The 27,847-nt window shown below is 46.7% G+C and overlaps 2 protein-coding genes across 3 annotated transcripts in view; one reads left to right on the top strand and one right to left on the bottom strand.

The window, feature by feature from the left end:
• Positions 1 to 27,847, bottom strand: part of sog (chordin short gastrulation) — a 308,185-nt gene that overhangs the window by 210,743 nt on the left and 69,595 nt on the right. The gene's annotated exons all lie outside the window — the stretch shown is intronic.
• Positions 8,983 to 17,629, top strand: LOC119164441 (uncharacterized). 2 transcript variants are annotated; one of them, XM_037416631.2, is made up of 4 exons: positions 14,923 to 15,768; positions 16,183 to 16,245; positions 16,419 to 16,481; positions 16,949 to 17,629. In XM_037416631.2, the coding sequence occupies exons 1-4, from the start codon at positions 15,687 to 15,689 to the stop codon at positions 17,614 to 17,616; spliced, it is 876 nt and encodes a 291-aa protein (XP_037272528.1). In that variant the 5' UTR covers positions 14,923 to 15,686; the 3' UTR covers positions 17,617 to 17,629. The 2 variants fall into 2 exon arrangements, 1 of the variants encoding a protein (XP_037272528.1); XR_012894215.1 differs by having other exon boundaries at positions 8,983 to 16,481; positions 16,949 to 17,107.

The raw sequence follows: 27,847 nt of genomic DNA, 5'->3' as shown, positions 1-27,847 counted from the left end.
TTTCAGCACCGTCTGGGCAGTCTGACGTCTATAGTTACCGGAAGGTAATGAGCGGAAGGTAATGAGCGATCCCTTCACAAATTTGCCGAATATTTCGCGATGTATAGTAAACTATAATCGACGTATAAGTATATATTCTTTCACACTACAAAATGAATTAGTATGTAAAGTTCATTTCGCCTTTTAACATATGCATTACGAATTTAATATATCCGTTAACTTTATCATTTGGTAACATATGCTTTTTTTGTTAGTATTGTTACATTTTACTGCACATGTTTACGAAGCTAGTTTAGTATAAGCGCCAAAATCTTTTCCTAGCGAAAGATGAAGTGCAATGCTACAGAAGAACGATGAAGTGCAACACCTAGGGAAAGTCGCTTCAGCGCGCTTCTTGATCGGCCACTTGCTCGCTTGCTTACTCTGGGGGTTTGGCTGAAATCTGAGTAGCCACTACTGAATTTCTTCTTGGATAGGCGTATCTAAAGCCTTAGCATTGATTAGCTAGTACCCTTCTGGCTAGTCAATCCAGATAGATGCCGCTTTCTTCGCCTGGACCAGGGACTTATCTCTGGTCTGCTTCTCTTTCACCGCAGGAGCTACCAGTGGACCGGTTCCTGCGCAATGGCGTCGCTTCCGTTCCTGTGGCCCTAGTCCCAAGCAACGACGGAGTCATTAAGATGAAAAACCCTAAGTTGATCCAGTCGGAACTCAAAGCAGCGACAACTCACTATCACACCATCACAGAGGTCCGGCAGTTTGGCAAGGGAGGCATTGTCTGCTTTTCTCCTGACCAGCTCTGTGTCAAAGACTTACTTAAATGCTCGATGTTTGCTACCAATCCGGTGAGCGCCTTCATTCCTCCTCACCTAGCATGCGTCAGAGGTATTGTCCGAGGCGTAGACATTAACATGACTCCAGCTGAGGTCCTAGAGATGTTCTCTGAGGCAGGTGCAATTGCAGTTTATAGATGCTCACGAGTTGTAGAACAGACAAAGATCCCTACTGAGTCTGTAATTGTCACATTTGCCGGGTCGATTCGCCCCACTGAAATCAAGGCGTGGCCTTTAATATTCAGAGTCGAACAGCTGTCACCTCGTCCCCTCCAGTGTCAGAAATGTTGGCGCTATGGACACACTTTAAAAGGATGTAGGTCAGCTCCCAGATGCCGAAAATGTGGTGAGGCACATACTGCAAATGAATGCAATTGTACTGAAGAAAAGTGTTGTCTCTGTCATGAGCAGCACTGCGCAGATAACGCTAATTGCTCAGCCAAAGCGCGGGAGACTCAAATTCTGGAAATTGTTGATCGCAGACGCTGTTCACGAAAAGACGCCATCGCTGAAATTCAGGCAAGAACCCAGGGATATGCTGGTGTTGCAGCCCGACATAATGCAACTTTAGAAGCTTCTCTTTCAGTGTCCATTGCAGACATGATTGAAAAAGCGATGGAGAAAGCTATAGATCGCCTGGCCACCACCCTTTGTGACTCCTTATCTCATATTGTAGCCACTCAGTTGACGCAAATATATGGGCCACAAAGAGATATGAAGGATACTTCCCAAGACAACGTAACTCTCCCACCAAGTGAAGCAGACGCAGAGTCATCTCCTTCAGAAATACAGGCTGCAGGGCCCTCTTGTACAGACAACCAGAGGATAAGTGAAGACATACTAGAGGATGGTCAGGATTCTGAAGATATGGACATGGACATCAAATCCCTAAAGCGCACTCGATCACCTGTCTCCAAAAACACTGGCTCTTCAAAACATTCAAAAAACAAAAAATACCAGAAGGAGAACCTATCGAAGAGCGATTTTCTTAAAGACAGCATTTTAGATAAGGTAGTTGCCGAAACAATTCTGTCAAAATGATAGGTTCTATCAAAATTCTTCATTGGAACTGCCGATCTATTCATTCAGCTAGTACAGATTTATTGTATTTATCTTGTAAATTCAATCCAGACATTATTGCACTGCAAGAAACGTGGCTGTCAGCACATAATTTGTTTTACCTACCTAATTTCCGGTCTTTTCGCCTGGATCGCCCATCCAAAGGTGGAGGTTTAGCGTTCTTTGTCAATAATAAAATTAGTTCAAAGATCAAAACTTCGTACAAACGTATATCCCCCGAATGTGAAATTTTCGCCTTAGACATCACCTTGCCTGGATGCTCTCCCTTCTCTCTAGTAAATCTTTACTTTCCTCTGGGTGTACAAGACACGCGATGTTTAGACATGGCTGTTAATTCGTGGTGCACAGAAAAAATTATGGTTGGAGATTTTAATTCTCACCACACTAGTTGGGGTTTTAGGACTGATCAATGTGGACAACGCTTGTGGGACTGGTCTATAGACCATAATTTATCATGCCTCAACGCTAGAACTCCCACATTTATCCGAGACCGATCCCGCTCTGCCTTAGATTTGAGTTTTATAAGCTCGGGTATTTCTAGCGTATCTTGGACTACTCTAGACTGCGCCACCAACAGTGACCATTTACCAGTACTGTTTGAAATTTCTTGCCCCATTATTCCATCTTGCTCCCAAGCTCGAACCTTTATCAATTATTCCAAATTTAAAAATGACCTAGAAGTTGCTTTGACTACTCCCACTGAAGACAACGATGAAAATAAAGCCATGAAATTAAGTGCGGTAATTAAAAGAACGTTCAAAAAAGCAGAATTTTCTATTGAGTCTGATACGAGAAAGCCTTGTAGCCAGTGGTGGAATTCTGAGTGCTCTCGTGATCATAGACGACGACAAGCAGCTTGGAAGCAGCTAATTCATAATCAGTCCCCCAAAAATTGGGCAGATTACAAATTTATTGCTGCTACATTTAAGCGCACCGTGGCTAAAGCTAAAGAAGACTATGACAAAAAACATTTCGACTTTCTTTCCAAACCTAGAAATAAGAAAGCGTTATTCCGATATATGAGATCGCGCAAAATTCTGCCGTCTCTAGCTAACTCTGATTATGACAGGTTATCGACGGAAGAAATGACTAATTCGTTGGAGACAATCGGAAGAGGTCTAGCTAACAGATTTTCGTCGACTTTGACAATCAACTGGCAAAAGTCCTCTATAAAGACTGACTACGAAAAAGTGACATTGTCCGAAATGTCAAGCGTAATTAGAAACTTACCCTCTTCGGCTCCTGGTCCTGACGGTATAACAGTTCCTATGATTAAAATTTTATTCCAGATATCACCCGGCGACGTCCTCAACCTTATAAACTATTCCTTAAGCAATGCCTGGATACCACATGACTGGAAAATAGCTAGAGTGATTCCCATATTAAAAAAACAAGGGTCAGGTTTTAACATTGACAACATCAGACCAATCTCTCTAACATCTCACCTGATCAAAATTATAGAGAGAGTTCTCAATAATAGAATAAAAGTTTGGATGGCTGACAAGCTAATATTGAAACCATTTCAAATAGGTTTTCGTAGCGAATGCTCAATTTGGTGTGCTCATGCCGACTTAGAGAGCCGAATACAGCTTGCCCGAAAAAGACGACAATACGCGGTACTAGTAACACTAGACATAGCTAAAGCTTATGACAGCGTTGAGCACTCAATTTTATTGAACTCGTTACACGAATGTGACTTTCCGCGATATATTGTTGATTGGGTAGCAGAGTTTCTAAAATCGAGAGAATTTTATTGTGCAAAGGATGGATGTCACTCATCTAAATTCAAACAGCAACGTGGAGTACCTCAAGGGGCGGTCCTATCTCCGCTGTTATTCAATGTGTTGATGAGCTCTATTCCCATTGAACGAGATATCACTGTCTACATTTATGCAGACGACATTGCATTTTTCGTTGCAGACAGTGACATTTATTCTTTGCATCAAAAATTGCAAAAGTACATGTATTCTCTTGAAATTTGGCTGCATTCAATTTCATTGTCTCTAAACATCAGTAAAAGTGCGCTCCTGGTGTTCCCTATAGCAGATTCTATTCAAATTTCAGTACTTTATAATCAGGAACCGATTCCACAAGTAGAGTCTATCAAATATTTGGGCATTATTTATAACGAGAAACTTAACTGGAGCCCTCACATAGACTATATCGTGGCAAAGGCACAACGAGCATCAGGCTTATTGCGAAGGTTGAGCAACAGAAAATATGGGTTACGTAGACACACCTTATTAATGATATATAAAATGTACATGCGCCCAATACTAGAATTTGGGTGTATATTATTTTCGGGTGGCCCTACGTACAAAATTAAACCGTTAGTTCTATTAGAGCGAGAAGCGTTACGTTTGTGTTTGCGACTCCCCAGGTATGTCGCTATTAATGTACTATATCAGGAAGCTCGCATACCAACTATTCTTTGCCGATTCCGTATCCTAACTGTACAAACATACTTGAAATTTTACGGCTTATCAGCGAGACGGTCTGCATATGCCTTTATTAGTGAACCCGACGCCTTCTTCCTCGCTCACTGGCCACGCTTTCGTACTCCCCAGATTATTTTTGTACAAAAGAAACTGGAAAGCATAAAGGTGGATATCAGATCGGTAATTGGAACCAAAGCATTAAATCACAATATTACGATAGAATGTGATGAAATTTTTCCCCCACTATCTAAGTTTCAATCTTCGAGTTACTTAAATGACAGGTTAGAAGATTACATAGCTCATGCGGAAATAAAGAACATAATAGCCACAGACGCTTCTGTGAATAAAGAAAAGGCAGCAGTAGGAATCGTCTCAGATTACCTCGGTTGGTCATTCTCGGTAAGACTACCAGACTTCACTCCGGTTTTCGAAGCTGAGCTCTTGGCTATTATTTTAGCGCTACGAAAACTTCCTTCAAACGAAGAGAGTGCAATGATAATTACTGATTCTCTTTCGCTGTGTACTACTCTCACAGCTTCAGAACAATCAAGAGCTCTAGCGACATTACAAACATTAGTTCCACCTCATGTGAAGTTCCTGAAGTTAGTCTGGGTCCCGGGACACTGTGGCATACGTTTGAATGAAATGGCCGATTCACTATCTCGAGCCACACTTGATGGCCCTGTGATCTCGGTACTACCAGAATCGGAACACATAGTGTCGATCAGATATAGAAAATTGGCTATTTATACGGATATGATGGAAAATATTACTAAATATACGGACTATCAGCACCTTACATATCCCTGGAAACCTCAGTGGAGTCAATCTAAAAAGTTAGAAGTTATTTTAACCAAATTTCGATGTCGTGTCCCTCCATTAAACTTTTACTTGCACAGAGCTGGTCTGGCGATATCCCCCCTGTGTCCATTTTGTGAAGAAACGGAAACAATAGAGCATTACTTTATAACATGTAAAAACTATTCATTAATTAGGAAAAGACTTTTAATTGTTCCGTTTCACGCAGTAGGATTAAATTTAACTGCAGATAATGTTCTAAGTTTCGGTGCCTTTAGCTTGGGACATTGCCACAGGAGCGTATTCGATGCTGTATGCAATTTCATTCGAGAATCAAAGCGCATGTCATAATAATGCCTGCTTAAATATATTTCTGACGACACTTGTCTAATTTTGAATGAAATTTGCATATTCATTTGATTGTGACCGGGTGAGATAAGCTCGATTGTCTGGTCTACTCAAAATTTCTGTCTTACACTGTAGTATTACCTCACCTTTACTCTTCTTGATTCAATCTTCAATTATTTGTTTAGTTTAATATTCTTTTTCTAGTTAATTATTCTTTTCTATTATATCATTAGTTTTTCATTTAGGATAAACCTTTTAGTAGATCTCATATAGGCTACTTCTAGATTTCATGGCCAATCCCCCATAGTGGGTAAGTGCCAGTGCGAAGGGGCAACAACAACAACAACAACAAGGGAAAGCGACCCTGGCGTATAAAGACGTTGCCGCGCACAAAGTCAACGCGCGCGTGATGCGCGTAATCTTCACCGCAACCTGAAACCCGCACCGTCGTCAATTTAGAAGCAGCTTCACAACATCTCACCGTCTCTATTATGAAGACGCGTCGCCATATGTTCTCGCGTCATAAACATTTTATTGCCCCGTAGTTAAGGAAGCTTCCGCAAAGCAGATCTAGACACGACCGCCACTCTTATCGCCGTCACGTGACAAGGGCAATTAATCCAGGCTTCTTAGAAAAAGAAGCGAACCCCGTTCATAGCCGCAACCCGACACAACCAACCCGACGCATCCTTTCGGCACGAGGAGATAGCAGACGACATCGCGAGCGCCAGACGATCACGGGAGAAAGCCAGACGATCACGGGAGATAGCCAGACGATCACCGGCCCGAGCGAGAGGTCCGGCACGCGTCTATTTTTCTGACGCACGGAGCGTGGACGTCCTTGTGGGCCACAGCGGCGGCGCACGTCGCTTTCTGACCAGGCCTAGGCGTGTCGCTCTCTTGCCGACCTCAAATGCAAGCGCTTCTCACGGCCTCCAAAGCAGTCGCGTTATACTTGCAGAGCAAAGGGAGTTCCTTTCATGTCTTCCTGATGAGGCATTTCCCTCGTCTGCTACGCGCGCGCGGTCGTCTGCTACAAAGCCCTCGTCTGCATGCTACACGGTCGTCTGCAACAGCCCGCGCATATAACGACGGCTCTATACATACGCGCCGCCCCCGACTCTTACCCAACAAAGCACGCACCGCCGTAACCTGAAACGCCTTCAGCTGACTCATTTCTTTTTTTTTTTTTTCGTTACGCTGTCCCAGGGTCGCTCCGCCACTAATGTCCTCTTGCACACCTCTTCCTTCTTCTATGCCACCGCTACATAGCAGTCCGCCAATTTCTTACGTCTTTTTTTTTTCTGTGCCCGCTGATCGCATAATTATAACTTCATCTTTAAAGCACTGGTGCGTCGCCTTCCAACGAAGGTGAAATGAAAATCGCCACGGTATCATTGCGTTACTTCAACTAACGCATATGCAGCGACATCACTTTGCTCACGACACATTTCCAAGACATGCGTGACAAAGCCATAAGAGAACCTTGCCGGGATGTACTGCTATGCGTACGTTTCCGAAGCCGATTCCATTCAAGGCTGCAAGTGGCCGTCTATTTCCACAGCGTCTTCACCGTTCATGCTTGACCACTATCTCGTTTGTGCAGCACAGTTACCCAGCATCGTTGTTCTCTTCGATACTCGCCGACTTCGACACGGTATTTAGCCATCTTGCGTGTCGGGTATACGAACACAGCCTATATTGTACGCTTGCTATGCGGTTATTTACGACAACCTCGCAAATGGAGGACCGCAACTCCCACTTGTCTACAAACTAGCTTCGAGTCAGTGTGCAGGCAACACCACTGCCACCGTGGGGGGTCGAAGCGTCACGCTGGCGATGTCTTCCCGCCTACATTATACGTGTCTGGGGCCAGCATTTCTGACGCCCAGTGGGCGCGACAGCAAGTAGAATGCTTCGGCTGGCTTGCATGATGTGTGTGTGTGTGTCTGTGTGCAGGCTTATTTTAGGAGACATGGTCGCGCCACCCGTTTGGCAGTGCCGCCACAGCGGTCAAGGTCGTCACAGGCAAGGTCTCGCAGATGCTATTCCCGGCCGTCGGCTCAAGATCTTCCCGGCCTCGTCTAATTTTTCCCGCCAAGTACACTCACAATGATATCCGCCTTCTGAAAAGGTATACGACAGCGTATACAAGCTTAAGCTCAACCAGCTCCTGTGAGTGCGACAGAGTCTGCGCATCATAGCGTAAAATTTCACATTCGACTCGATGCGCTCAAACCAGAGTGAAACAAGTGCGCTGTGTAAAGGAGTTTATTATTACGCGCTGTTGTAGAAGTCGGCCGGTAGTTTCATCAGCATGAAGCTAACATCAGTGGACCCTGCAGAGAGAGCGGCATCCAATGAGCGGTAGAGAAAGCCGCACTAGTTGTCATCAGAGAGGGTTACCGATACAAAATATAGCGTTTCTTCCTCTTCGCTATACAGCCTTTATCAACTTTCTGTATTCTCACAGTCAATAAGGCGGCTCTACCTCAGACAGTCACTGTTCACAAATCCATGCACTGTACGAATCACGTGACACTATAACAGTCGGTGTATTCAGCGTCTTTTTTTCTCTTTAAACACGATGACGTTACCTAGCTTATTACTTCATAAATGTGGATGTCGGCGTCCTTGGTTGTTGGCGAAAAGTCGGCGTTGGTTTATTTGATTGATTTGTGGGGTTTAACGACGCAAAACCACGACATGATTATGAGATACGCCGTAGTGGAGGGCTCCGGAAATTTTGACCACTTGGGATTCTTTAATGTGCACTCAAATCTGAGCACACGTACGGTACTACAACATTTCCGCCTCCATCATAAATGCAGCCGCTGCAGCCGGGAATCGGTCCCGTGTCCTGCGGGTCAGCAGCCGAGTACCTTAGCCACTAATCCACCACGGCGGGGTGAAAAGTCGGCGTTGTCCTCGAACAATAAATCGAGAAAAATACAAATATGAAAACATCATTCGTTCGAGTACATGGGATTTGAGCTGAGGTCTTCTACGTGACAGACAGGTGTCGCGAAGGTGCTCTGGCAACAAGAAAACCTATGAAGCAGTCTTGCAGTGCGAGGATTCCCGTTAACACAGGTACGTTTTGCGGAAGAAGCGTACAAAAGCACTACGCGTTATTCCATATGATTTGCACAACGAAGGCCCATTCATAACAAAGCACTGAGTCATAATTGATCGTCATCATCTACAAAGTGTGCAGCTGCGCACATTACTTTATGAACACGCTGTGCGTTTCAAGCGGCCTTGGGTTTTATTATCCAGTACGCGCATTTCCTGCAGCCGGTGAATATTTGCTGCCGGGACGGTGCCTGCCTTGTCTTTTCGCTGATATAACCTGCATTTCAGTTCTTCAGATATTCAAGTGCGCCTCGTTGTGCTGGTTGTCATTGTGCTCGGCTGCTGACGCGAGGGTCACGGATTCGATCTCGGCCACGGCGGTCTCACTTCGATGGACGCAAAATGTGTTGTGACCGGCGCCGGAGCTGAAGAGGGAGCGGCGCTCCTTTAATCTTCAAACCAAACCGAACGACCGGCTGCCTACTGTTAGGACCGGCGCCAGGTCTGACAATGGATCGGCGTTCCTTTTGATGTTCCTTTTTAGTCGCCAAACGGGTTGGCGGCCTGTGTCCGCCATGTATTGTTCCCCCCTGGCCGGAGGGTGCGGCGTCTTGCCGCCACGACACCGTGAGCAGTTCGGGAGACCACAAGTGCAGCTTCTTTTTTGGAAGATGACGGCGGCGGCGGCGGCCGGAAATCGTCCCGCTAATTGAACGAGTCTTTCGGCGACCATTTGAAGCTTGTTTACGGCGGCCCTTTCGATGGATGCAGTCATCAACTTCAGACCCCTCGCCCAGCGACACCCCTTGACGAGGAGGAGCCACGTTCGTGCCACATGGCCGTGCAGTGACCACGCTTCAATTTTGAACGTTCACGTGGACCGTGCGTGCTCGTCACCCTCGCGGGTAATGTGTGATCCGTGGTTGGACGGTGCCCTCTGTACGCGGTCCCCGATCTAGGGATCTGGGGAGGACAGACCCTTTATAATGAGCCCCCACGGCTCATTCGGTGTGCTTTTTTTCGAGAAGAGAACCAGGCAGAACAGAGCAGAACCGAGCAGAACCATGTAGAACCAAGCACCATGGAGCGCTATGTTAGGAGTCATGTAGAGGCCTGCCACGTTTGAGGGCTCACCGTGTAGGGAGTTCGCAATGTATATATTGTAAATAAACCCTCTTCAAGTCTCTCTTCCTCCTGCCTCGACAACTTCATCCCGGACCTCCGGTGTCTGGAAACCCCGGTCGCAACAACTGGTTGGCAGCGGTGGGATACGAGTCTGCGACGGAGAGCGACATGTACCGGAGGCCAGCCGAAAGCCCTGGAACTCGGCGGGATCGAAGCAGCGTACCACCACCGCACGTAATGGGGTGAGTGCCTGGCTTTGTGCTTGAGATATATCGAGTCTTTTAGCCTAGATTCGTTAAAAGATAGATATAACCAACAACTGCCTGGCCACTGTGGTTGTTATCTCAGCACAAGGCAGCACTGGATGATTACCTGAGCAAGTACGCTAAAGCAGGAAAGCTTAGATGATTCAATAGGAACAAGTGGTAATGTTTCAAAATTTCTAAGGGTACGTTGCGGGTTAAATTTTAGGATGTTGTAAAAAGCAGGAGTGAAAAATTAACAAGAAAAAGTAGAGAGGGATGTTGGCCACGTAGTGCTACTTGGGTGCTTAAGCTTGTGGTCTCCGCTGTGAGATTTGCCAGGCTTCAATTTCTCTAGACCCAGAATTGAAACGCTGGTGGGTTTGTGTTTTGTCACAGCTGAGCCAAAGCAAAGTAGTCGCCATGGATCTTACGAGATTGACGAGAGAGGACCTGCTGAACCTGTGTTGGGATCTGGAGCTAGATTTTAATGATGATATGCCTGCTTCTAAACTCCGCGAAGTGATTCTCGAAAGCAATAGTGACAATGAGGAAATCGAGCACTTCGGGAATATGTACTTATTGGACCAGGAGGAGGAAGTACAAAGGGCGCAAAGAAAGGAAAGATGGCGCCAGGAGGAATTGGAAGCTGAGCGCAGGCATGAAGAACATATAAAAAGGATGCAGGAATTAGATGAAGAGATAGAAAGGCTTAATTGTGAATTGGTGGCATTGCAGCAGAGTGGTCAATCCATAGATGTAGCGCACGAACGGTGCGATGTAGCGGCGGTGCCATTTAAGACCGAAGCGAAGGCTACAGGTCAGACATCTGTAGATGAAGTGCACGAACGGTGCGACGTAGCGGCGGTGCCGATTAAGGCCGAAGAGAGGGCTACAGGTCAGAAATTTGCAGATGTACCGCACGAACGGTGCGTTTCAGCAGCGGTGCCGTTTAGGGCCGAAGAGAGTGCTGCGGGTCTGATATCTGTAGATATAGCGGCGGTGCCGTTTGAGGCCAAAGAGAAGGCTAGTGCCTGTAAGGGAATGGAACAGGTTTTAACCCATTCTGAGGGAAAAGAGCTCGCGGTCACAGCAGGGTGTGAGGGTTCCGTGGTGGTGGAAACGAAGTTAAGATTAACAGAGTGTTCCATCGAACCTTGCAGCCCTGTAGACCATGTTGATGAGCGTCAGAGGCGGACGAAAGGCTCCAGGTTTGGCACCAAGGAATGTGCCAAACGGAGAAAGCGTCCGAAAAACAGAAGCGCGGCAAGGCTCGCGATCAGCGCGGCGCGTTTGACGAGGACCTTCAAACGGCGTGGCGGATTTGCGAGAAAAGGCCCGTTGTCTTCTCTGACTGGCTTAAATCGCATGCGTCTGAGCGGCCGGAGAGTAAGGAACAGAAGTGCGCAATCTACGCGGCCGCGGTCTAACGATGAACTGATAGGCAATCATCAGGACTGGGCGCGCGAGATGGCGGAGGAGCATATCGGTGATGAAGAACGTCAGAGTAGGACGAAAGGCTCCCAGGTCCGCACAAAGAAGCGTGCACAGGGGAGAAAGCGTCCGAAGGGCAACAAAAAGGCAAAGCTCGAGATGAGCACAACGCGTTTGAGTAAGGGTTTCAAACGGCGTGGTAAAATCGCGAGAAAAGTGCCGTTGTCATCTCTGACGGGTCTGTATCGTATGCGTCCGAACCGCCGGAAAAGAAAAGCGCATCGTACGCGGCAGTGTTTGAAGGATAGATTGCTAGGCAATTATCCAGACAGTCCGCGCGAAAAATCAGATGAGCATGTGGGTGCTGGTGAGCATCAGAGATGGGCGAAAGGCTCCGTAGACGGCACCAAGAGACGTGCAAAACGGAGAAAGCGCCGTAAAAACAGGCAGGCAAAAATCGCGACGCGTTTGAGGAATGTATTCGAATGGCGGAGCGAAATTTCAAGAAAGTTGCCGTATCGCAAGCGTCCAAGCGGCCAGAGAACAAAGAAAAGAGAAGCGCATCGTGTGCGTAAGTGGTCGAGGGGCAAGAGACCCTTCCGTTGTTCTCGCGGTGCATTGGACGGGGTGCGGGGCAAAAGAGTCGGTGGTTTTCGAGGGGCAGGAAGCGACAGCAAGTCGGCTTCGAGGAACGTCGCGGGGTTCGGTAGCAGGGCGATTGACGCGTGTTGTAGACCCCGCTTCTCGAGAAAATCGTTCCGGGCGCGACCACCGCGAGTTCGACTCAGAGTTGTTGCGAACAGCGGTTAGCCTCTCGGAAAACGTCGACTCGGGACTGTTGAAAGGAACATTTTGTTTGTTTTTGTGATTTTGTAAATAACTCGTTTGTACTTTGTTTTCGTTAGCGCTCTATCATTTTGGTAGCCTATATGCGTTGTATAGATCTATTGGAAGGATAGTGACACGCATTAGAGCGTACAGAATTAGGCGTTTGTCATCGGCACCGGAGTTGGTTTGTATGCGTCCGAGCCGCCGGACAAAACGAAAAAAAAAAAAAGCACGTTGGGTAGAAAGGCAGACCCTTTCGTCGCTCTATCGACGGCATGTTTGATGGACTGCGGGAGTGCGAGGTACTCAGCGAGAGTAAGAACGCAGGTTGTCAGCGCAGAGCTTTGCGGGGGTCGGAGGCGAAGCGAATGGGTTTTGCCATTGTTCCATTTCCCGTTCGCCTAGAAAGACCCACAGGACGCGACACCGCGCGTTAGTCCCAAAAAGGAGTAGACATCCGTGAGCTTTTGACGATGGTCATTAGTGGATTTATTTTGTTTTGAAATTTGCTTTTGACTGTTTAAGTTGTTTTGGATTTTAATGTGTTTTTTAAGAATCTCGTCTACCAAATAGTGTTTAGGTAACACATTTTTTGGTTTTGTTCATTTCTTGGGCGTTGTACGTTTAGCTAAGGTAAGCGTTGTGCGATTGCATAAACGACACGCATAGGAGCCTGCGTCATGGTAGATACGTGTAAATGAGCAGGAGCAACGTTATGAACTAATTATGACTGAGCGTAGAGACGCAAAGTTATTGCTTGCGAGATTTTTCAGGATTCATGCGAAACTTTTTTTGTTGTTCATTTAATGTTTTGTTCGCATGTGTCCGGTGTGTAAGAAAAGCTAGCTCGTGAGTTTATATGTATGCTTTGTGAAAGTGGCAACAGCAAGGGAACGGTTAGGTGGTATCTCCTCCAGGCAGGCGCACTGTGATGTGCGTTTGCGGATGTATAATAAAGAGGTTCCTAATGCAGGTGCAGCACGGCAGTTATGCTTTCGTCTTCTCAAGAGGAATTGACGACTGGCTTTGGCGGCACTAAATTTCGGGAACTAAAAGATAGCGTGAAGTAAAATGCTTCATTTTATGAGTATGATACCTGGTGGGTTACGGCGGATTACTCACGCAGGCACTCGGGTATGCCACGGTGAGCGCATCACTTGACAATTAGTTTTCTTGAAAGCAGTTTGATGGGAAGATTATTATCGGATCGGGATTAGGAGTTTTGGTGAAACCTCAGAGAAACGTCCCGATTGCTGCTTTGTGTTTGGTAATACTGCTTAAGTAAGGTTGCTTTTGGATAATTTGTCGGACTCGACGTGTCTCAGTGCGGGCAGGGTGCTCTCCCGTGCCTGTGGTGGTGTGTATGAATGCTTTTCCCAGAGGGGAGCCACAAGGAACGAGAGGGAAAGAGTCCTTGGCTGAGCGTCATCAGCAGTGGCCTGGAAGACAGCACTACACAGCGACACTTCGAGCAACCTGTGCAGCTGGTCACCCTCAGGTCGCTTCTCCCGCCGGCGGACGAGCTGTTGTGACCGGCGCCGGAGCTGAAGAGGGAGCGGCGCTCCTTTAATCTTCAAACCAAACCGAACGACCGGCTGCCTACTGTTAGGACCGGCGCCAGGTCTGACAATGGATCGGCGTTCCTTTTGATGTTCCTTTTTAGTCGCCAAACGGGTTGGCGGCCTGTGTCCGCCATGTATTGTTCCCCCCTGGCCGGAGGGTGCGGCGTCTTGCCGCCACGACACCGTGAGCAGTTCGGGAGACCACAAGTGCAGCTTCTTTTTTGGAAGATGACGGCGGCGGCGGCGGCCGGAAATCGTCCCGCTAATTGAACGAGTCTTTCGGCGACCATTTGAAGCTTGTTTACGGCGGCCCTTTCGATGGATGCAGTCATCAACTTCAGACCCCTCGCCCAGCGACACCCCTTGACGAGGAGGAGCCACGTTCGTGCCACATGGCCGTGCAGTGACCACGCTTCAATTTTGAACGTTCACGTGGACCGTGCGTGCTCGTCACCCTCGCGGGTAATGTGTGATCCGTGGTTGGACGGTGCCCTCTGTACGCGGTCCCCGATCTAGGGATCTGGGGAGGACAGACCCTTTATAATGAGCCCCCACGGCTCATTCGGTGTGCTTTTTTTCGAGAAGAGAACCAGGCAGAACAGAGCAGAACCGAGCAGAACCATGTAGAACCAAGCACCATGGAGCGCTATGTTAGGAGTCATGTAGAGGCCTGCCACGTTTGAGGGCTCACCGTGTAGGGAGTTCGCAATGTATATATTGTAAATAAACCCTCTTCAAGTCTCTCTTCCTCCTGCCTCGACAACTTCATCCCGGACCTCCGGTGTCTGGAAACCCCGGTCGCAACAAATGGCAGACGCTCATGTACTGTGCGATGTGAGCGCACGTTAAAGATCACCAGACGGTGGAAATTTCCGGAACCCTCCACTGCGGCCTCTCTCATAATCACATCGTGCTTTTGGATGTAAAAACCTAAGGTACATATACAAGATTCAAATACAACATAGGGTAAATAAACGTTGTCTTTGTTTTTCTTAGCTTTCACGTATCCATCTTGGTAGGAAGCGCAGCCACTATTACACAGAACACACAACACAAAACGCTTAACTTCAACTAAACGTTTATTGCAAAGGTCAGAGTTTATAAAGGCGGTTGAAAAGAAAAAAATAATAATAAAAGGCAGACCAACAAAAAAGCACACGTGCCAGTCCCGTACATTACTTATCCGTTATTATCTATCACCCCATCCGAAAAACAAATTTCTTTCCGCGTGAGCGAGATAGAGGGTGTTTATTGAGTTTCGCGTATCGACGTAAAGTCGCGTCCTCGCGTCACCCAGACGCGTTCCACCGACTCGGAGTATTGGGTCCGTGATGCTGCCTCCTCAGCTGTCAGTGCGGACTTTCTGCGGTGCTGTCCTAGACTGAAACACGGCCTGCACCACTGTGGAGGGCAACGCCGCCAATAGGTGATGTAATGCTGGCAAGACGTGTCCCCACCGGCTGCCAAATTTGAAACCGGGGCATTCGGTGGACGAAAAGCTACAGTTTTTTAGGTATGCGACAACTTTTCTCTTACACCGAGAATGTGGTCGCTGAGATGTATAAAAAAACAAGCTCACTGTCCTATAGCGGAAAGCAGTACTGACCGAATTCATACGCTCTCAAGAACGACTGATGGTGTTTTTCACTGGGAGATTCAGAGCGACCGCCGAAATCCCGGAGCGAGCACTCGGATCGCACGAAGCCACCTCTGCCAGTGAAACACGAGAATGCTCCGTGAGAGGTGCCCCGGAAGTTGATTATGCATACGTCACGCAAACCGGTTCCGGAAACAGTTTCTTTTTCCGCTCTCTTCGTTTCCTTGGCAACTTTGGCCGCCACTGCAGGGCGCGCATTTCGACCACGCAGTTAAAGCTTTGTAGAACACTTTAACGCAGTCGCGAACAGCAGTTGTGTAGCAAGTATGGACGAGCACGCGGAATTGACACCGGCTGTGCGTCGGCTGTTGCTGGGCGTTTTCAGAAACAGCGGCAACGATCTGAACGGTAAGTGCGACGTACTTGACGCTGATAATAAACTCTGCACGGAATGCTAACTTTGATAGCTCCGCATGAAGACTGGTCAGATAATTGTAAAGCATGCGGGTACACGTGGTAACGGCCGCAATCGGCGCTCGCAAAAATACGGCATGTTGTGAGCAGGCTTTTTTTTTTAATCAGAGCAGTTGCTTACCCAACACCTTACAGTCCTACTATTTAGAATATCACAAGCGCCGGAATTTTCGCAGCGCTCACCAAGCTGCTGTATTACCTTTAATAAAAATGCATGGCGATCTCTGTATTCGCGCATGAATACATGCATGAAAAATTTACTAGAGAAGTAACGTTTTCTTGGTGATTCTTGACCTCTACTCTTTTGGTGTTAACCCGCAAATGTCTTTTCTTTTTCTCTATTTGAAGGTGCTACACAGTGTGACGCCACCGACGCTTTGTCACATACACAGGGCGCATTTTTAGGAAATGGTAAATTGGTCTACATGTGTCTCTGTAGAACTAGTTTTGTATACAGTCGTCTATATATGTAGAGGACAATGCCTTGACGAGCAACGTGTAAGGACTACTTGAAGAAAATTGTGTACCTGCTTAAAATTAACACATATTAACATACTACAATGCTTTTCAATTATCAAACACAGATTCTGCAGCGTCTACTGGTGCGTCACCAAGTCGGGCTTGTCAGCCAGGGACTCCTGCACGTGGTAAGCATGCATACACAAACATGCTAGTGGCATTAGGATGAAGATAGGTCCAGCAGATTGCAAACCCTCTCAAAAAAACCACGAATTACGCAAAACCATTTAATGGCTTCTTGCTCACGCTTCTCAATATTGGGTGCTTAAATAATAAAATTGAATTCAACGAATAGTCAGCTGCACGAAGAGGCCCCATATTTATTATGCAGTGTTTTCAAATTTACTCTCTAAGAAAATTATGCTGTGAATAAGTTATGTATAGTAATATTATGAATTTGCATGATTGTCTGTTCTGATATGCAAAGCGATCCCCACAGCACCCAATATTTGCTGTGCCAAAACAGTGTGACAGTACTAATGCTTTACAGTAAGTGTTCTATGGCTCAGAGAGCATATAGCTTCGTGCCCTGTATCAAAAAAGTCTATTAATGCCAGTTTATATGTATTTTATGTGTGTATAATGCATATTTCAGCTGCAGGGTGTGAGTGGACGAGTGGCGAGACGAAGCTGCTGCTGGACCTCTACGCCTCATATTTCCCTCAAGTTGGCCCTCTGAAAAAATTTCGCAACAAAAAGGCCATGTTTGAAAAAATTGCAACAGACATTAATAATAAACTGGGTGTAATGAGAACTGGTGAGCAGTGCTGCTCTCGGTACAAAACCGTACTGAAAAGAAAAAATGTGGCAGCTGGGAAAAATAATACGTCTGGCTGTTCCCCACAAGAAGTCCCCTACGAGGCCGAGCTTGAAAAAATCAAGTGGCTGGACGACAGCTTGGAACCAGAAGTGGTACGCGACGCAAGTGGAGTGGTATCAAAAAAGACATGTCCACAGTCATCCACCGAGTCTGTTCCACTTGCTGGTTCAAGCTCGTCAACGTCACACTCTCCATCCAGCTCCGTTGGGCAGGACGACACTCCTGATTCAAAAAGAAAACGCCCGAATTCAGCACGCGAGCTCCACCTGCAAACCTTCTTTGAAAAAATGAAGGAGTTAGATGAACGGCGAGCAGAGCGAAAGGCTGAAAGAGACAGCAAGAGGGAAGAGCGACGACTTGCTAAAACACAGCGACGAGAAGAAATGCACAAAGAAAAGATGAATCTTCTCCGTGAAATTTTCAACTTGAAGAAAAATGAATAAAATGTGAAAAGCATGTTTATTGTAAGCATTGTACACATGTGCACGTTGGCAGGCGCATTGATAACATATTGACAATGTTTGTTGTTGAGGTGAAATAAGGGTTCCAGGGCCCTTTTACAAGACAAAGTTGCAATGATCATTATAATTTCACGCCGTTTTGATGGTAAGAAAAGCTGAACAAAGACTAAGAAATGCAGAACGTTTGTCCATGCAAATTTTCATCAGGCAAATGAAATGTTAATGCACAAGCAATAACCAAATTGCATGACAAAGAAGCCATTTCTCACAGCAGCAGTCACCATGCCTAAAGGACCCCTGACAAATTTTTGTTTTGACTTGAATGCTTTAATTAAGAGCATTGTGTCCGGTAGTCCCCAAACTTTGATCATAAATATTGCAATGTACTGTGTAATTAATGCAAGAATGGCTCCTTGTGACTAATTTTGGCATCACTGTAAAACTACTACTGGAATCACAAAAAATTACACAGCGAACAATCTCAGGAGTCATAAGACTATGTAGACTCGGGCTTTTGTGACGTTCAGAGCGCACTTTTTGAATTTGGGCACCATGCGTGGGAAACAATGAGTCGGGATGGGTGTTCATTACGAATATTCCTCGAAGCGACAGGTTTAACTGACAAGCATAGTGCCCCAACTGCAAGACAAACAACACAAACATTTCAAGCTCGTAATTTTGGTGACATTGTTCCATTAACACAAATGCTCCTCAGTGTAGCCTGCACTAGCTTGGACTTATGCCAATGTCACTACATGTTTCTCAGAATGTTTGTGGTGGCTGACGAGAGCTGGAGCCCAGCTATGTTTGGCCGGTTGACTTTGTCACTTTCTCGTGTCTCACCAGCACGAAGAGTGCAGTTACTATCAATATCACCAGCTATCTTCAGCTGCAGTAGCCATACCGACCAACACGCTGCGGCGTTAGCACTAGTCAGCAATAAGCATGCTGATGGCTTCGCATAGGAAACAATTACACTGATCCAGTCAGATTCCTGCAAACATCTTGGGTTGACTCACGCTATGTGGAAGCTGCTACGTGTCACAAAGCTAAGAAACAAAAAAATCAGGCTGCGCCCTAGCAAGATGAGTCACTACAACACAGTGCGGCATGCATTTTAGCTGGTTAGTACAGTGTTTCCTGTAGAAAACAGTGCTAAAGGATGGGACAAAGCAGGGACACAACCATGGCAGAGACACAACCATGGCACTGACTAACAGCCAAATGTGTCTTATTCTTCCAGTCTAGGTATATACACTCCACCACTAATCTGAAGGGTGAGAAAAAGCAAAAAAAAGACACACACAAATGTTGGCTGACTCAGGAGGAAAGAAATGCTCAATAAGACAGGAGAGGTAACTCCTTCAGAGAGAGGGAAATATAAGGGAAACTGATGCATGTTTCGCCGCCGTTGTAAATGATACGCTTCAGAAATGAGGGGCATGCATTTATCATGATTCTATTTTTTTTGTTTCCTTGAGATTGTGGTAAAGTATATATACGCGGATTAGAAGAATAAAACGAATTTGCTTGTTAGTCAGCGCCGTAGTTTGTGTCCTTGCTTCGTCCCGTCTTTTAGTGTTATTTTCTGCTAGAAATCTCTACAACACGAAACAAAATTTACAACACCTTAACGTTTCTTGTTTTGTGTACACGTAGGCAGTCCTAACTTTAAATCAAATGCGCATCGCTTGCATTAAGCGCTCACGCTTCTCCTCGCCTTGGCGACGCAGTGCATCTTCAGTTGATGCAAGCGGGCCATTGTTGGGGGGAACATCATCCGGTTGTGCCTCCCATTCCCACGGTGCATGTTCATCATCGATGTACGGCGGCACATCCACATCACCACAATTAATGCACATATTGTGCAAAACACAACAAGCTATAATGAACTTGTTCATTTTGTCTACAAACAGAAAGTCCAGGTGCAGCAGCTGGCGGAACCTGGCCTTGAGGTCTCCAAAGGCATTCTCAATCTTCACTCTCGTTGCCGAAAAGTGATAATTGAAGGCGCGCTGCCTCGCGTCAAGGTGACCATAATTCCTGAATGGGGTTATGAGGTAATCTCGAAGCGGGTAGGCAGCGTCCCCGAGAACGTGGTACTTCCCGGAACAGCACACATGCGGCAACTTTGAAGAAAGCCTCGATGTCCTGAAGATTCTCGAATCGTGAATCTTGCTGGGGTGTCCAGTAGTCACATCGAGAAACTTCTTTTTGTGATCACACAGAGCTTGCAGTGTCAGTGACGGATAACTGTGCCTGTTCACATAGGTTGAACGCACTTTTTTTGCAGGGCAGCGGATGCTTATGTAGGATCCGTCAATGCAACCGATCGTGTTGGGCACTCCTGACACCTGTGACAGTGAGAGAAAAAGAACACACCTGTAGTGAACTTCTTGAAGTAAATAATCTTAACACTTGATGCAGTAGTTTTGTTGGTCTTAGCGGAGTTAACTTTAGGTGACACAAGTCTTTTACATGCCAGAACTATGGAATCATTGTACGGAACACCACAGCAAAAGGCATTAGAAATTTTAAGTGCCAGGGGTCCCTTTCAGGGTGTCTACCAATTTCATATTTCTAAATTCCTTGAATTTCCCAGGTTTTCCATCATGATTCAAAGCAAATTCCATGACTGCCACGTTTGCATGGAAAACACTGTACACTGCAAACAAACCCGAGTAGAAAAAAAAAACCGGGCGCTCTATAAAGGTAAACATAATTACCAGACGCACTCAAAATGTTCTCAGGGCATGCGACAATTGTGAAAAAACATGTAAATCTGGCCAAAATAAAACCCCTGAGCTAGGCAGTGAGCAAGTCAGCTGTTTGATGTTCCGAAGAACCAGGAAGAAAACACACAAGTTAAGAGTAACCGCAGATGAAGTTTGAAGGTGTCTGCGATCGTTTGACATCGCAGTCAAAGCTGCTGAGAAACTTAGAAGTGGTGCCATTTGGTGGCATTCGTGTAAAATGAAAACACAGGAGCCTGGCCGGTTCTGCCACTGGAGTAAAATCTATTTTACTATAATGGCTGTAGCCCACGCCGGTTAGGATGTGGATTGGATTTAATTAGATCGACCTGAACTACTGTATTTACTGACTCACCTATTTATATGTAGATTAGATTAGAACTGATTCGACCTAGATTGATGTATTTACTATTGATTTGCGCCGCCGCCTAATTTGCACACCTCTAAAGTATACTTTTCAACAAAAAAAGTAAATAACTACTACTCGCATATTCTATGTATCTTGCCTTGACAACGAGTAACGACAACGTTGCAAGAACATAGCCATACTGCAAAATGTTTTTTTTTTTTACGACAAGCACATGCATTTATCTGGGCTGTCATACTTGAAGTGAAATGAAAGCTGGGGTCAACGTTTAAAGTGCTGACATTTGAATATGTGGTGGTGAGAATGAATTTGTCAAGGTGGAACAGTTTCCTTGATTCTATAGATGAATCATGAATGTCCGCATGTTACCTTGATTTACGTACTCTGCTGTAGACGTGACACTGAAAAATAATTGCAGATTTATTTACACAATCTCACAAAACTGAAATGAAAAATTTAGCTGAAGTTACCCAAGTTCTACCCTGGAAACACGAGCTACCAGCATAAGTGTGTAGCTGAAGACGTTTGGTGTTGCACCACCAATAATAATAATAATAATAATAATAATAATAATAATAATAATAATATTATTATTATTATTATTATTATTATTATTATTATTATTATTATTATTATTATTATTAAAAGACATGAGTAGCCCAGCAAGCTTCAGCTGATAGCAGTTCTAGCCTAGAAAAACCAGACGGCCTTCAAGCCGGGCCGAAATCGTGGCATAGACAAAACATGCATAAATCTACAGACGTGAGTCAGATATGCCGTGTGATATGTAGAAGCAACAGGCACCAAAAGAGTGGATATACCAACATGGATGTTAAAGAATGCTTTAGCCAATGTGAAGGACAAGTTGCCGAGCAGAAATTTCCTTAGTCTAGTTTATGCCATAGGCTGACATAATTGTGACCAGTACATCGGTGAAACTGGTAAAAGTTAAACAACACAAATATGATACCACAAAACGACGCGTGGCCTCGACTGCCCTCCCTGAACACACGGAATCACAGACCACCAAATAGACTTGTAAAACTCTCGAATCCAGATACAGACAACTGTACATACGCTGCACAGGAGTGATGGGAGGCTTCTGACAATGTACTCTCTCTGCTTACGTCACGTATTTAGGCGTACTGAAGTACACTGTGCCTTTTTCATGACTTTTAAACAAGGCTCTCTCCCATATGAGGTACTGAAATGTCAGTAAACTTTGTGTTCTATGGGTCCCTTTCGCGTTTACACTCAGAAGCAAGAGTTATGCACTGTCCTTTTTTTTTTTTCACACACCTTCCAGCAGCCCACTGTAGTTGCAGCTGAGAGACTTTTTAAGCTTTGATGAATGGCGATGCTTATTTTTGTGACGGTCCCACAGAACTGCTGTCAGTTTTCATGACCTGGCCTGGTTTTTTTGAAATTCCCTGACTTTTCCACGTTGGCAGACACCCTGCTTTTATGTGCACTGTAAATGAACAATACATGTTTCTCTAGCATTTCTCATTTGATAGTGAGACTGCTTGACAATAACCCCATCTTTCAAGCGCAACTTAGTACCACATCCCCTGTGCCCCAACGGCAGCTTAACCTGCTACAATCAATGTATTATGTGACTATTCTCTAAAGTAAGCTTCAATTAGACAACTCATTTGTTGTGTTTGCCATGGAACAGTGAAATACCTAAAATTCTTACTTGTTCGAAGTCCGCTGACAGCTGATCAAGATCTCCTGGAAATGATATTACCTCTTCGGCTATATCAAGGAAATATTCGAGCGTGCGCTCCACGACTCTAAATGCTGTCGCAGTTGCCATGCCAAAGCGTCCAGCAACGTCCCTCAGGCACGCCTTGTTTGCAGCAAACCTGACACAGCAAACACACATTATGGAAGAAAGTGATCAAGTAAAGCCTGCTTTGTGAAATAAAGGCATGAAATATTTGCATCAAAATTAGCAGCCGTAAGAAAAGTAGAAGCTCTTAACACTGTTCTCTCTGGCTGTGCAGTTGCAAGCGGTCATATTTCATTGGTTTCCATTGCATCACACTTAGCAACTTTCAAGGACAAAAAGCACAAGCGGCGTAGCCACGGGAAGGCTACTAGGGAGATTTAACGCCGCCGAAATTGTTAAATTTCACATGTGTATATTCTCTACACACGCGCACATAAACACACGAACAAAAATTTATAATGGTTGGACTCCCCGTCAAAATTCTGCGCACGCAACGAAAAAACGTACTTCTACGCCGAAGCACTTGAAAGCATTAAGATTATACACACTGGTAGGCATGACTTTTAAAACAGCGTGCAGACTTACCACAGAAAGACCAGAATGTGCTCTTCCGCGGTTTTCGAGGGGGACCCACCACGATCACTGCATGGGTAGTGACGCGAGCCTTCAAAACCACGGATCAACGTTTCCGCGACACGCCTCGACACCCTGAAGTCTTGACGGAACTGCAGAGAAGGAAATGATAAAAAGATGAAATTAGGTTCATGTAGTATTATGAAAAGAGGGAGCTCCGCGCTTACCTGCTCGTCTGTGTACAGCCGCGCAACGTTCTCGATGAACCCCAAAATTTTGGGACGTTCGCGGTGGGACTCCGAAAAAGTTTCCCGAAAGAAGGCTTCGCATAGCGCTTGTCTTTCCTCGAAGTCTTCGTCGTCTGAGCTGGACGAGCTGCTGCTTGAAGTGCTTTCGTCGCTAGACAGAAGTTCCGCCAAGGCAGCGAACGCAGCCATTTTGCAAAACTCAGCAACGTACAACGACGGAAGTGACGTATGCTGCTCGTCGTGTTTCCGCCCGAATCTGCGACTTGTCGGCGGAGCAGTGCGAGCAATCCGCCTCGGAGCGAGCTGCTCTGAAACTACCAGTGAAAAGCGCGGATCCACTCTGAATCTACCAGTGAAATGCGGTTTCGTCGCCACGGAGCAAAAAAACCTGCTCCGAATCTACCAGTGAAAAACACCATGAGCCATCGACTGCAAGTTGACGCATGCGAAGTCACGCATCAGCTGGTATAGTTGCTGCATCTATCAAAAAAAAAAGTGCGAACTGCTTTCTCTGCTTGGCCTTGTCAGTGACGATATCTCTGAGCTCTATCTTGCTCGCGATTCGAGCAACGGCGCGAAATGTGATCGGGGTGAAAGGGAAAGGGGGCGTGGGTAGAGACGCAAAGTGAAAGGGGCCACGGAACGGCAAAACCTGCAGACCAGCGCATCGATAAAGGTCACAGGTCATGCAGCAAGTTCATATGTGACAGTTCTCAGCAAGCTTATCGCCAGCACGGGACCGCTTGCCTTTGGTGCTGTCAGTGACTAGCTCTGCGCTAGCGCGGTTCATTTGCGTTGTGTTCATTTCACTATCTCTCACGACGAATCATTGGTGCCTTCAACGAATGCGAATGCGCTAGGATGACGCTGTGTGCGCGACGGTGAAATAGTTTCGTCGATAACTCGGCACTCATGTGACCGAGCTTCGCGTTGGTGCAGGTAGGCGTCGCTGGTATGACAGTGCGGCACAGGTTCTCGCGTTACCGCTGTGCTCAAGTGGGTTACGTCACCGTGCACTCATCACCAACCCAATTCGACAGCAGCAGCCGTCGCCTGTGTAATGACGGGCGCGATTCTGTATGTTTCCGCTGAGAAAAACTCGCGACACGCAGTATTCTACCAAACGAGGATGCCTATAGTTTTCAACGACTGGCCTCTCGGTTGCCCGCCTTGGGTGAGTGTGTACCCTTTGATGACGAAAAATGCATTGTTGAAACGACTGAAGTGAAAGAACATACCTGGGCAAGGTAATCTGTGGTCACTCGACCATTATATTCAATCTTCGGTAAACACGTGCTCGCTGGCCATCCTTCGACTATATATACAATAATTGGTGCTTTGGGGGTCATTTCTCATGACCGTTTAATGGGTGAACGAGTTTCATGAGTATTTTTCACGGCTGTTGTCGAGAGAAATGTTCATGGCTTTACCGTACGATCGTCATGATTGAGTAGTGTTAGGACCGGCGCCAGGTCTGACAATGGATCGGCGTTCCTTTTGATGTTCCTTTTGAGTCGCCAAACGGGTGGGCGGCCGGTGTCCGCCATGTATTGTTCCCACCTGGCCGGAGGGTGCGGCGTCCTGCCGCCGCGGCGCCGTGAGCAGTTCGGGAGACCACCGGTGCAGCTTCTTCTTTGGAAGATGACGGCGGCGGCGGCGGCCGGGAATCGTCCCGCTAATTGAACGAGTCGTTCGGCACCCTTTGAAGCTTGTTTACGGCGGCCCTTTCGATGGATGCAGTCATCAACTCCAGACCCCTCGCCCAGCGACACACCTTGACGGGGGGGGAGCCGTGTTCGTGCCACATGGCCGTGCGGTGACCACGCTTCAGTTTTGAACGTTCGCGTGGACCGTGCGTGCTCGTCACCCTCGCGGGTAATGTGTGGTCCGTGATTGGACGGTGCCATCTGTACGCGGTCCCCGATCTAGGGATCTGGGGAGGACAGACCCTTTATAATGAGCCCCCACGGCTCATTCGGTGCTTTTTCGAGTGGAGAGCTCGCCATGTACGAAGAACGCCACTATATATCTAAACTTTCTTATTGACCTCTCTCTAATGTAAATAAACGTCTGTTCTCTGTTTTCCCATATAAGCATTGCTTCTCGCTATAAGGGACGAGTCCGATGGGAGCCAGCTACCAACGACGAGACCCACAGGACCCAGACCACAACAACTGGATGGCAGCGGTGGGATCGAGCTCATCGACCAGGAGGCAATGCTGAGACCTGCTGTCTGGAGGACCTAGAGTCGGACAAAACTGCTTCGTGGCATCTCTGACAACACGGGAAGGAACGCGTCCGAATTCATGACTGCATAGGGTGAGTGCACTGCTTTTCTTTGCTGAGATATCACCAGGCTTTGCGTAGGATTGTAAACAAAGCAGTGATTTGGTAACGGTTGACGGAAGTATTGATAGTACGTCAAAGTTGTTTAGTTAAAAGAGTTAGCAGCACCAAGGACCGCCATGAATTTGAAGGGACTAAAAAAGCCAGAGTTGTTAGAGTTGGCCCGAGAGCTGGGCCAGGTAATTGCCGAGACGAAAAGAAAGCAGGAGATCATTGACGCCATCGAGAAGATCGGGGCAGATGACGATGAGCTGAGCGAATGCTTGGAGGCTATTACGCAAAGGAAAGAGGAGCAGAGGCTCCGTGAGGAAAAAGAGGAGCAGAGGCTCCGGGAGGAAAAAGAGGAACAGAGACGTCGTGAGGAGAAAGAGGAAAGAGAACGTATCGATCGTATGGAAATGAAACGCCTAGAAATTGAACTAGCAAAGGCTCAATCAATGAACGGAGCTAGCGCAGTGGCACGAGAAAGAGAGCGCCGAATGACAGATTTGATGCCATCCTACGCGGTAGGAGGGGACATGGGTCTTTTTCTGGTGCACTTTGAGCGCACGTGCGAGAGGGAAAATTTTGCTAAAAACACGTGGCCCCAGCGCTTGCTTACGCTGCTGCCGTGTGAAGTAGCTGACATTATAGCCCGTATGGGTAAAGAAGACGCAGACGACTATGACAGAGTCAAAGCGAGTCTGCTCAAAAAGTACAGACTGTCAGCGGAGGCGTTCAGGCGAAAATTTCGTGAGATCGAGAAAGCCAAAGACGAGTCATACCCAGAGTTTGCGTACACCTTAAAGGTAAATCTGGAGGAATGGCTTAGAGAGGAGGGTGCGCTTGGCGACGCGGAAAAGACTCTGCAGTGTTTTGCGTTGGAACAATTCTTTCGGCGTCTACCTGAAAACATTAGGTACTGGGTTCAGGATAGACAAGGAGTAGATACTATCACGAGAGCGGCAGAGCTCGCAGAGGAGTACGTAAATCGCCGTGCCCTCGAAGGCAAGGATGTCCCTAGGAGGGAGATTAGTAAATACCGGGCCGACAAGCCTCCGCGATGGACAAAGTCGGGTCGGTATATGCCGAAGGAGGGTTTAGACTCCAAAGGAAGCGGTGATGAGAAAAACAAGAGAAAGGAAGAAGCACCCGAGAAAAGGGCGGAAGGGCAACAGAAAAAGGCGTTCGAGGCCAAGAAGCCGATAGTTTGCTATAACTGCCAACAGACGGGGCATATTTCTTTGGGTTGTAAGAGCCCGAAAGTTGTGTTAATGTCACTCTGTAGTAATGACGAAAACATGAAATTGCTAGAACCATACATCCGAGACCTAGTCGTGAATGGCCAACCGTGCCGCGTGCTCCGCGATTCGGCCGCCACTATGGATGTAGTGCACCCGTCCTATGTCGAGGAGAGTCAGTTTACAGGAGAATGCGCGTGGATAAGACAAGCAGTAGAGACAAACAGTGCCTGTCTCCCAGTAGCAAGAGTCCGCATCGAAGGCCCTTTCGGTGTTCTAGACACTGAAGCTGCCGTTTCGGCACATCTCCCAGGGCAATACCCGTATTTGTTCTCAAATAAATCAGAGTACTTGCTGCGACAAAAAGGAATTGGGTTCAGTGAGGGTATCGTACAGGCCTTAACTCGATCCAAAGCAAGGGAGCTCGCCGCTCAGACAGTTTGTAAAGATCCGGTGGCAGACGAAACAGCTTCAGCGGCAGAGCCTTCTTTACCTGGCACGAAACTGGACCGCCCTATAATGGAGCCTCAAAACACAATATCTAAAGAAAGATGTAAGAAACCGGATGAATCCGAGGCATCTCGAGAAGTAGAATGCACTATAAAGCTGTTAAATGTAAGTCCTACAGAACTGATAGTGGAACAGGAAAATGACTCCACTCTCCGTAACTTAACGCCAGACGCGAAGGAAGGGGTGGCTAAGCAAAACATTCAGTTCACCAAGAAGGGGGGCGTCTTGTACAGAAAGTACACAAGTCGAAAAGGAGTTCGGTTTAATCAGCTAGTCGTACCGTATCCTTTCCGCGAGGAGCTGCTGCACCTGGTCCACGGAGGTTTGTGGTCAGGGCATCTCGGCATCAAAAAAACAAAAGAATGTTTGTTACGGGAGTTTTACTGGCCCGGCTGCTTTCGGGAGGTGGAGGCATTTGTAAGAAGCTGCGACACGTGCCAACGCGTTGGCAAGCCAGGGGA

The sequence above is a fragment of the Rhipicephalus microplus genome, chromosome 3 (genome assembly GCF_043290135.1).
Source record: "Rhipicephalus microplus isolate Deutch F79 chromosome 3, USDA_Rmic, whole genome shotgun sequence".
NCBI classification, from domain to species: Eukaryota; Metazoa; Arthropoda; class Arachnida; order Ixodida; family Ixodidae; genus Rhipicephalus; species Rhipicephalus microplus.
This window is presented reverse-complemented; position numbering and strand designations above follow the sequence as displayed.

Excerpts from the sequence above, each read along its gene's own strand:
- LOC119164441 (XM_037416631.2), top strand. The coding sequence starts at position 15,687 with ATGGACGAGCACGCGGAATTGACACCGGCTGTGCGTCGGCTGTTGCTG. Across the intron at positions 16,246-16,418 it reads GGGCGCATTTTTAGGAAATG|ATTCTGCAGCGTCTACTGGT; the intron begins GTAAATTGGTCT and ends TATCAAACACAG. Across the intron at positions 16,482-16,948 it reads GCCAGGGACTCCTGCACGTG|CTGCAGGGTGTGAGTGGACG; the intron begins GTAAGCATGCAT and ends TGCATATTTCAG.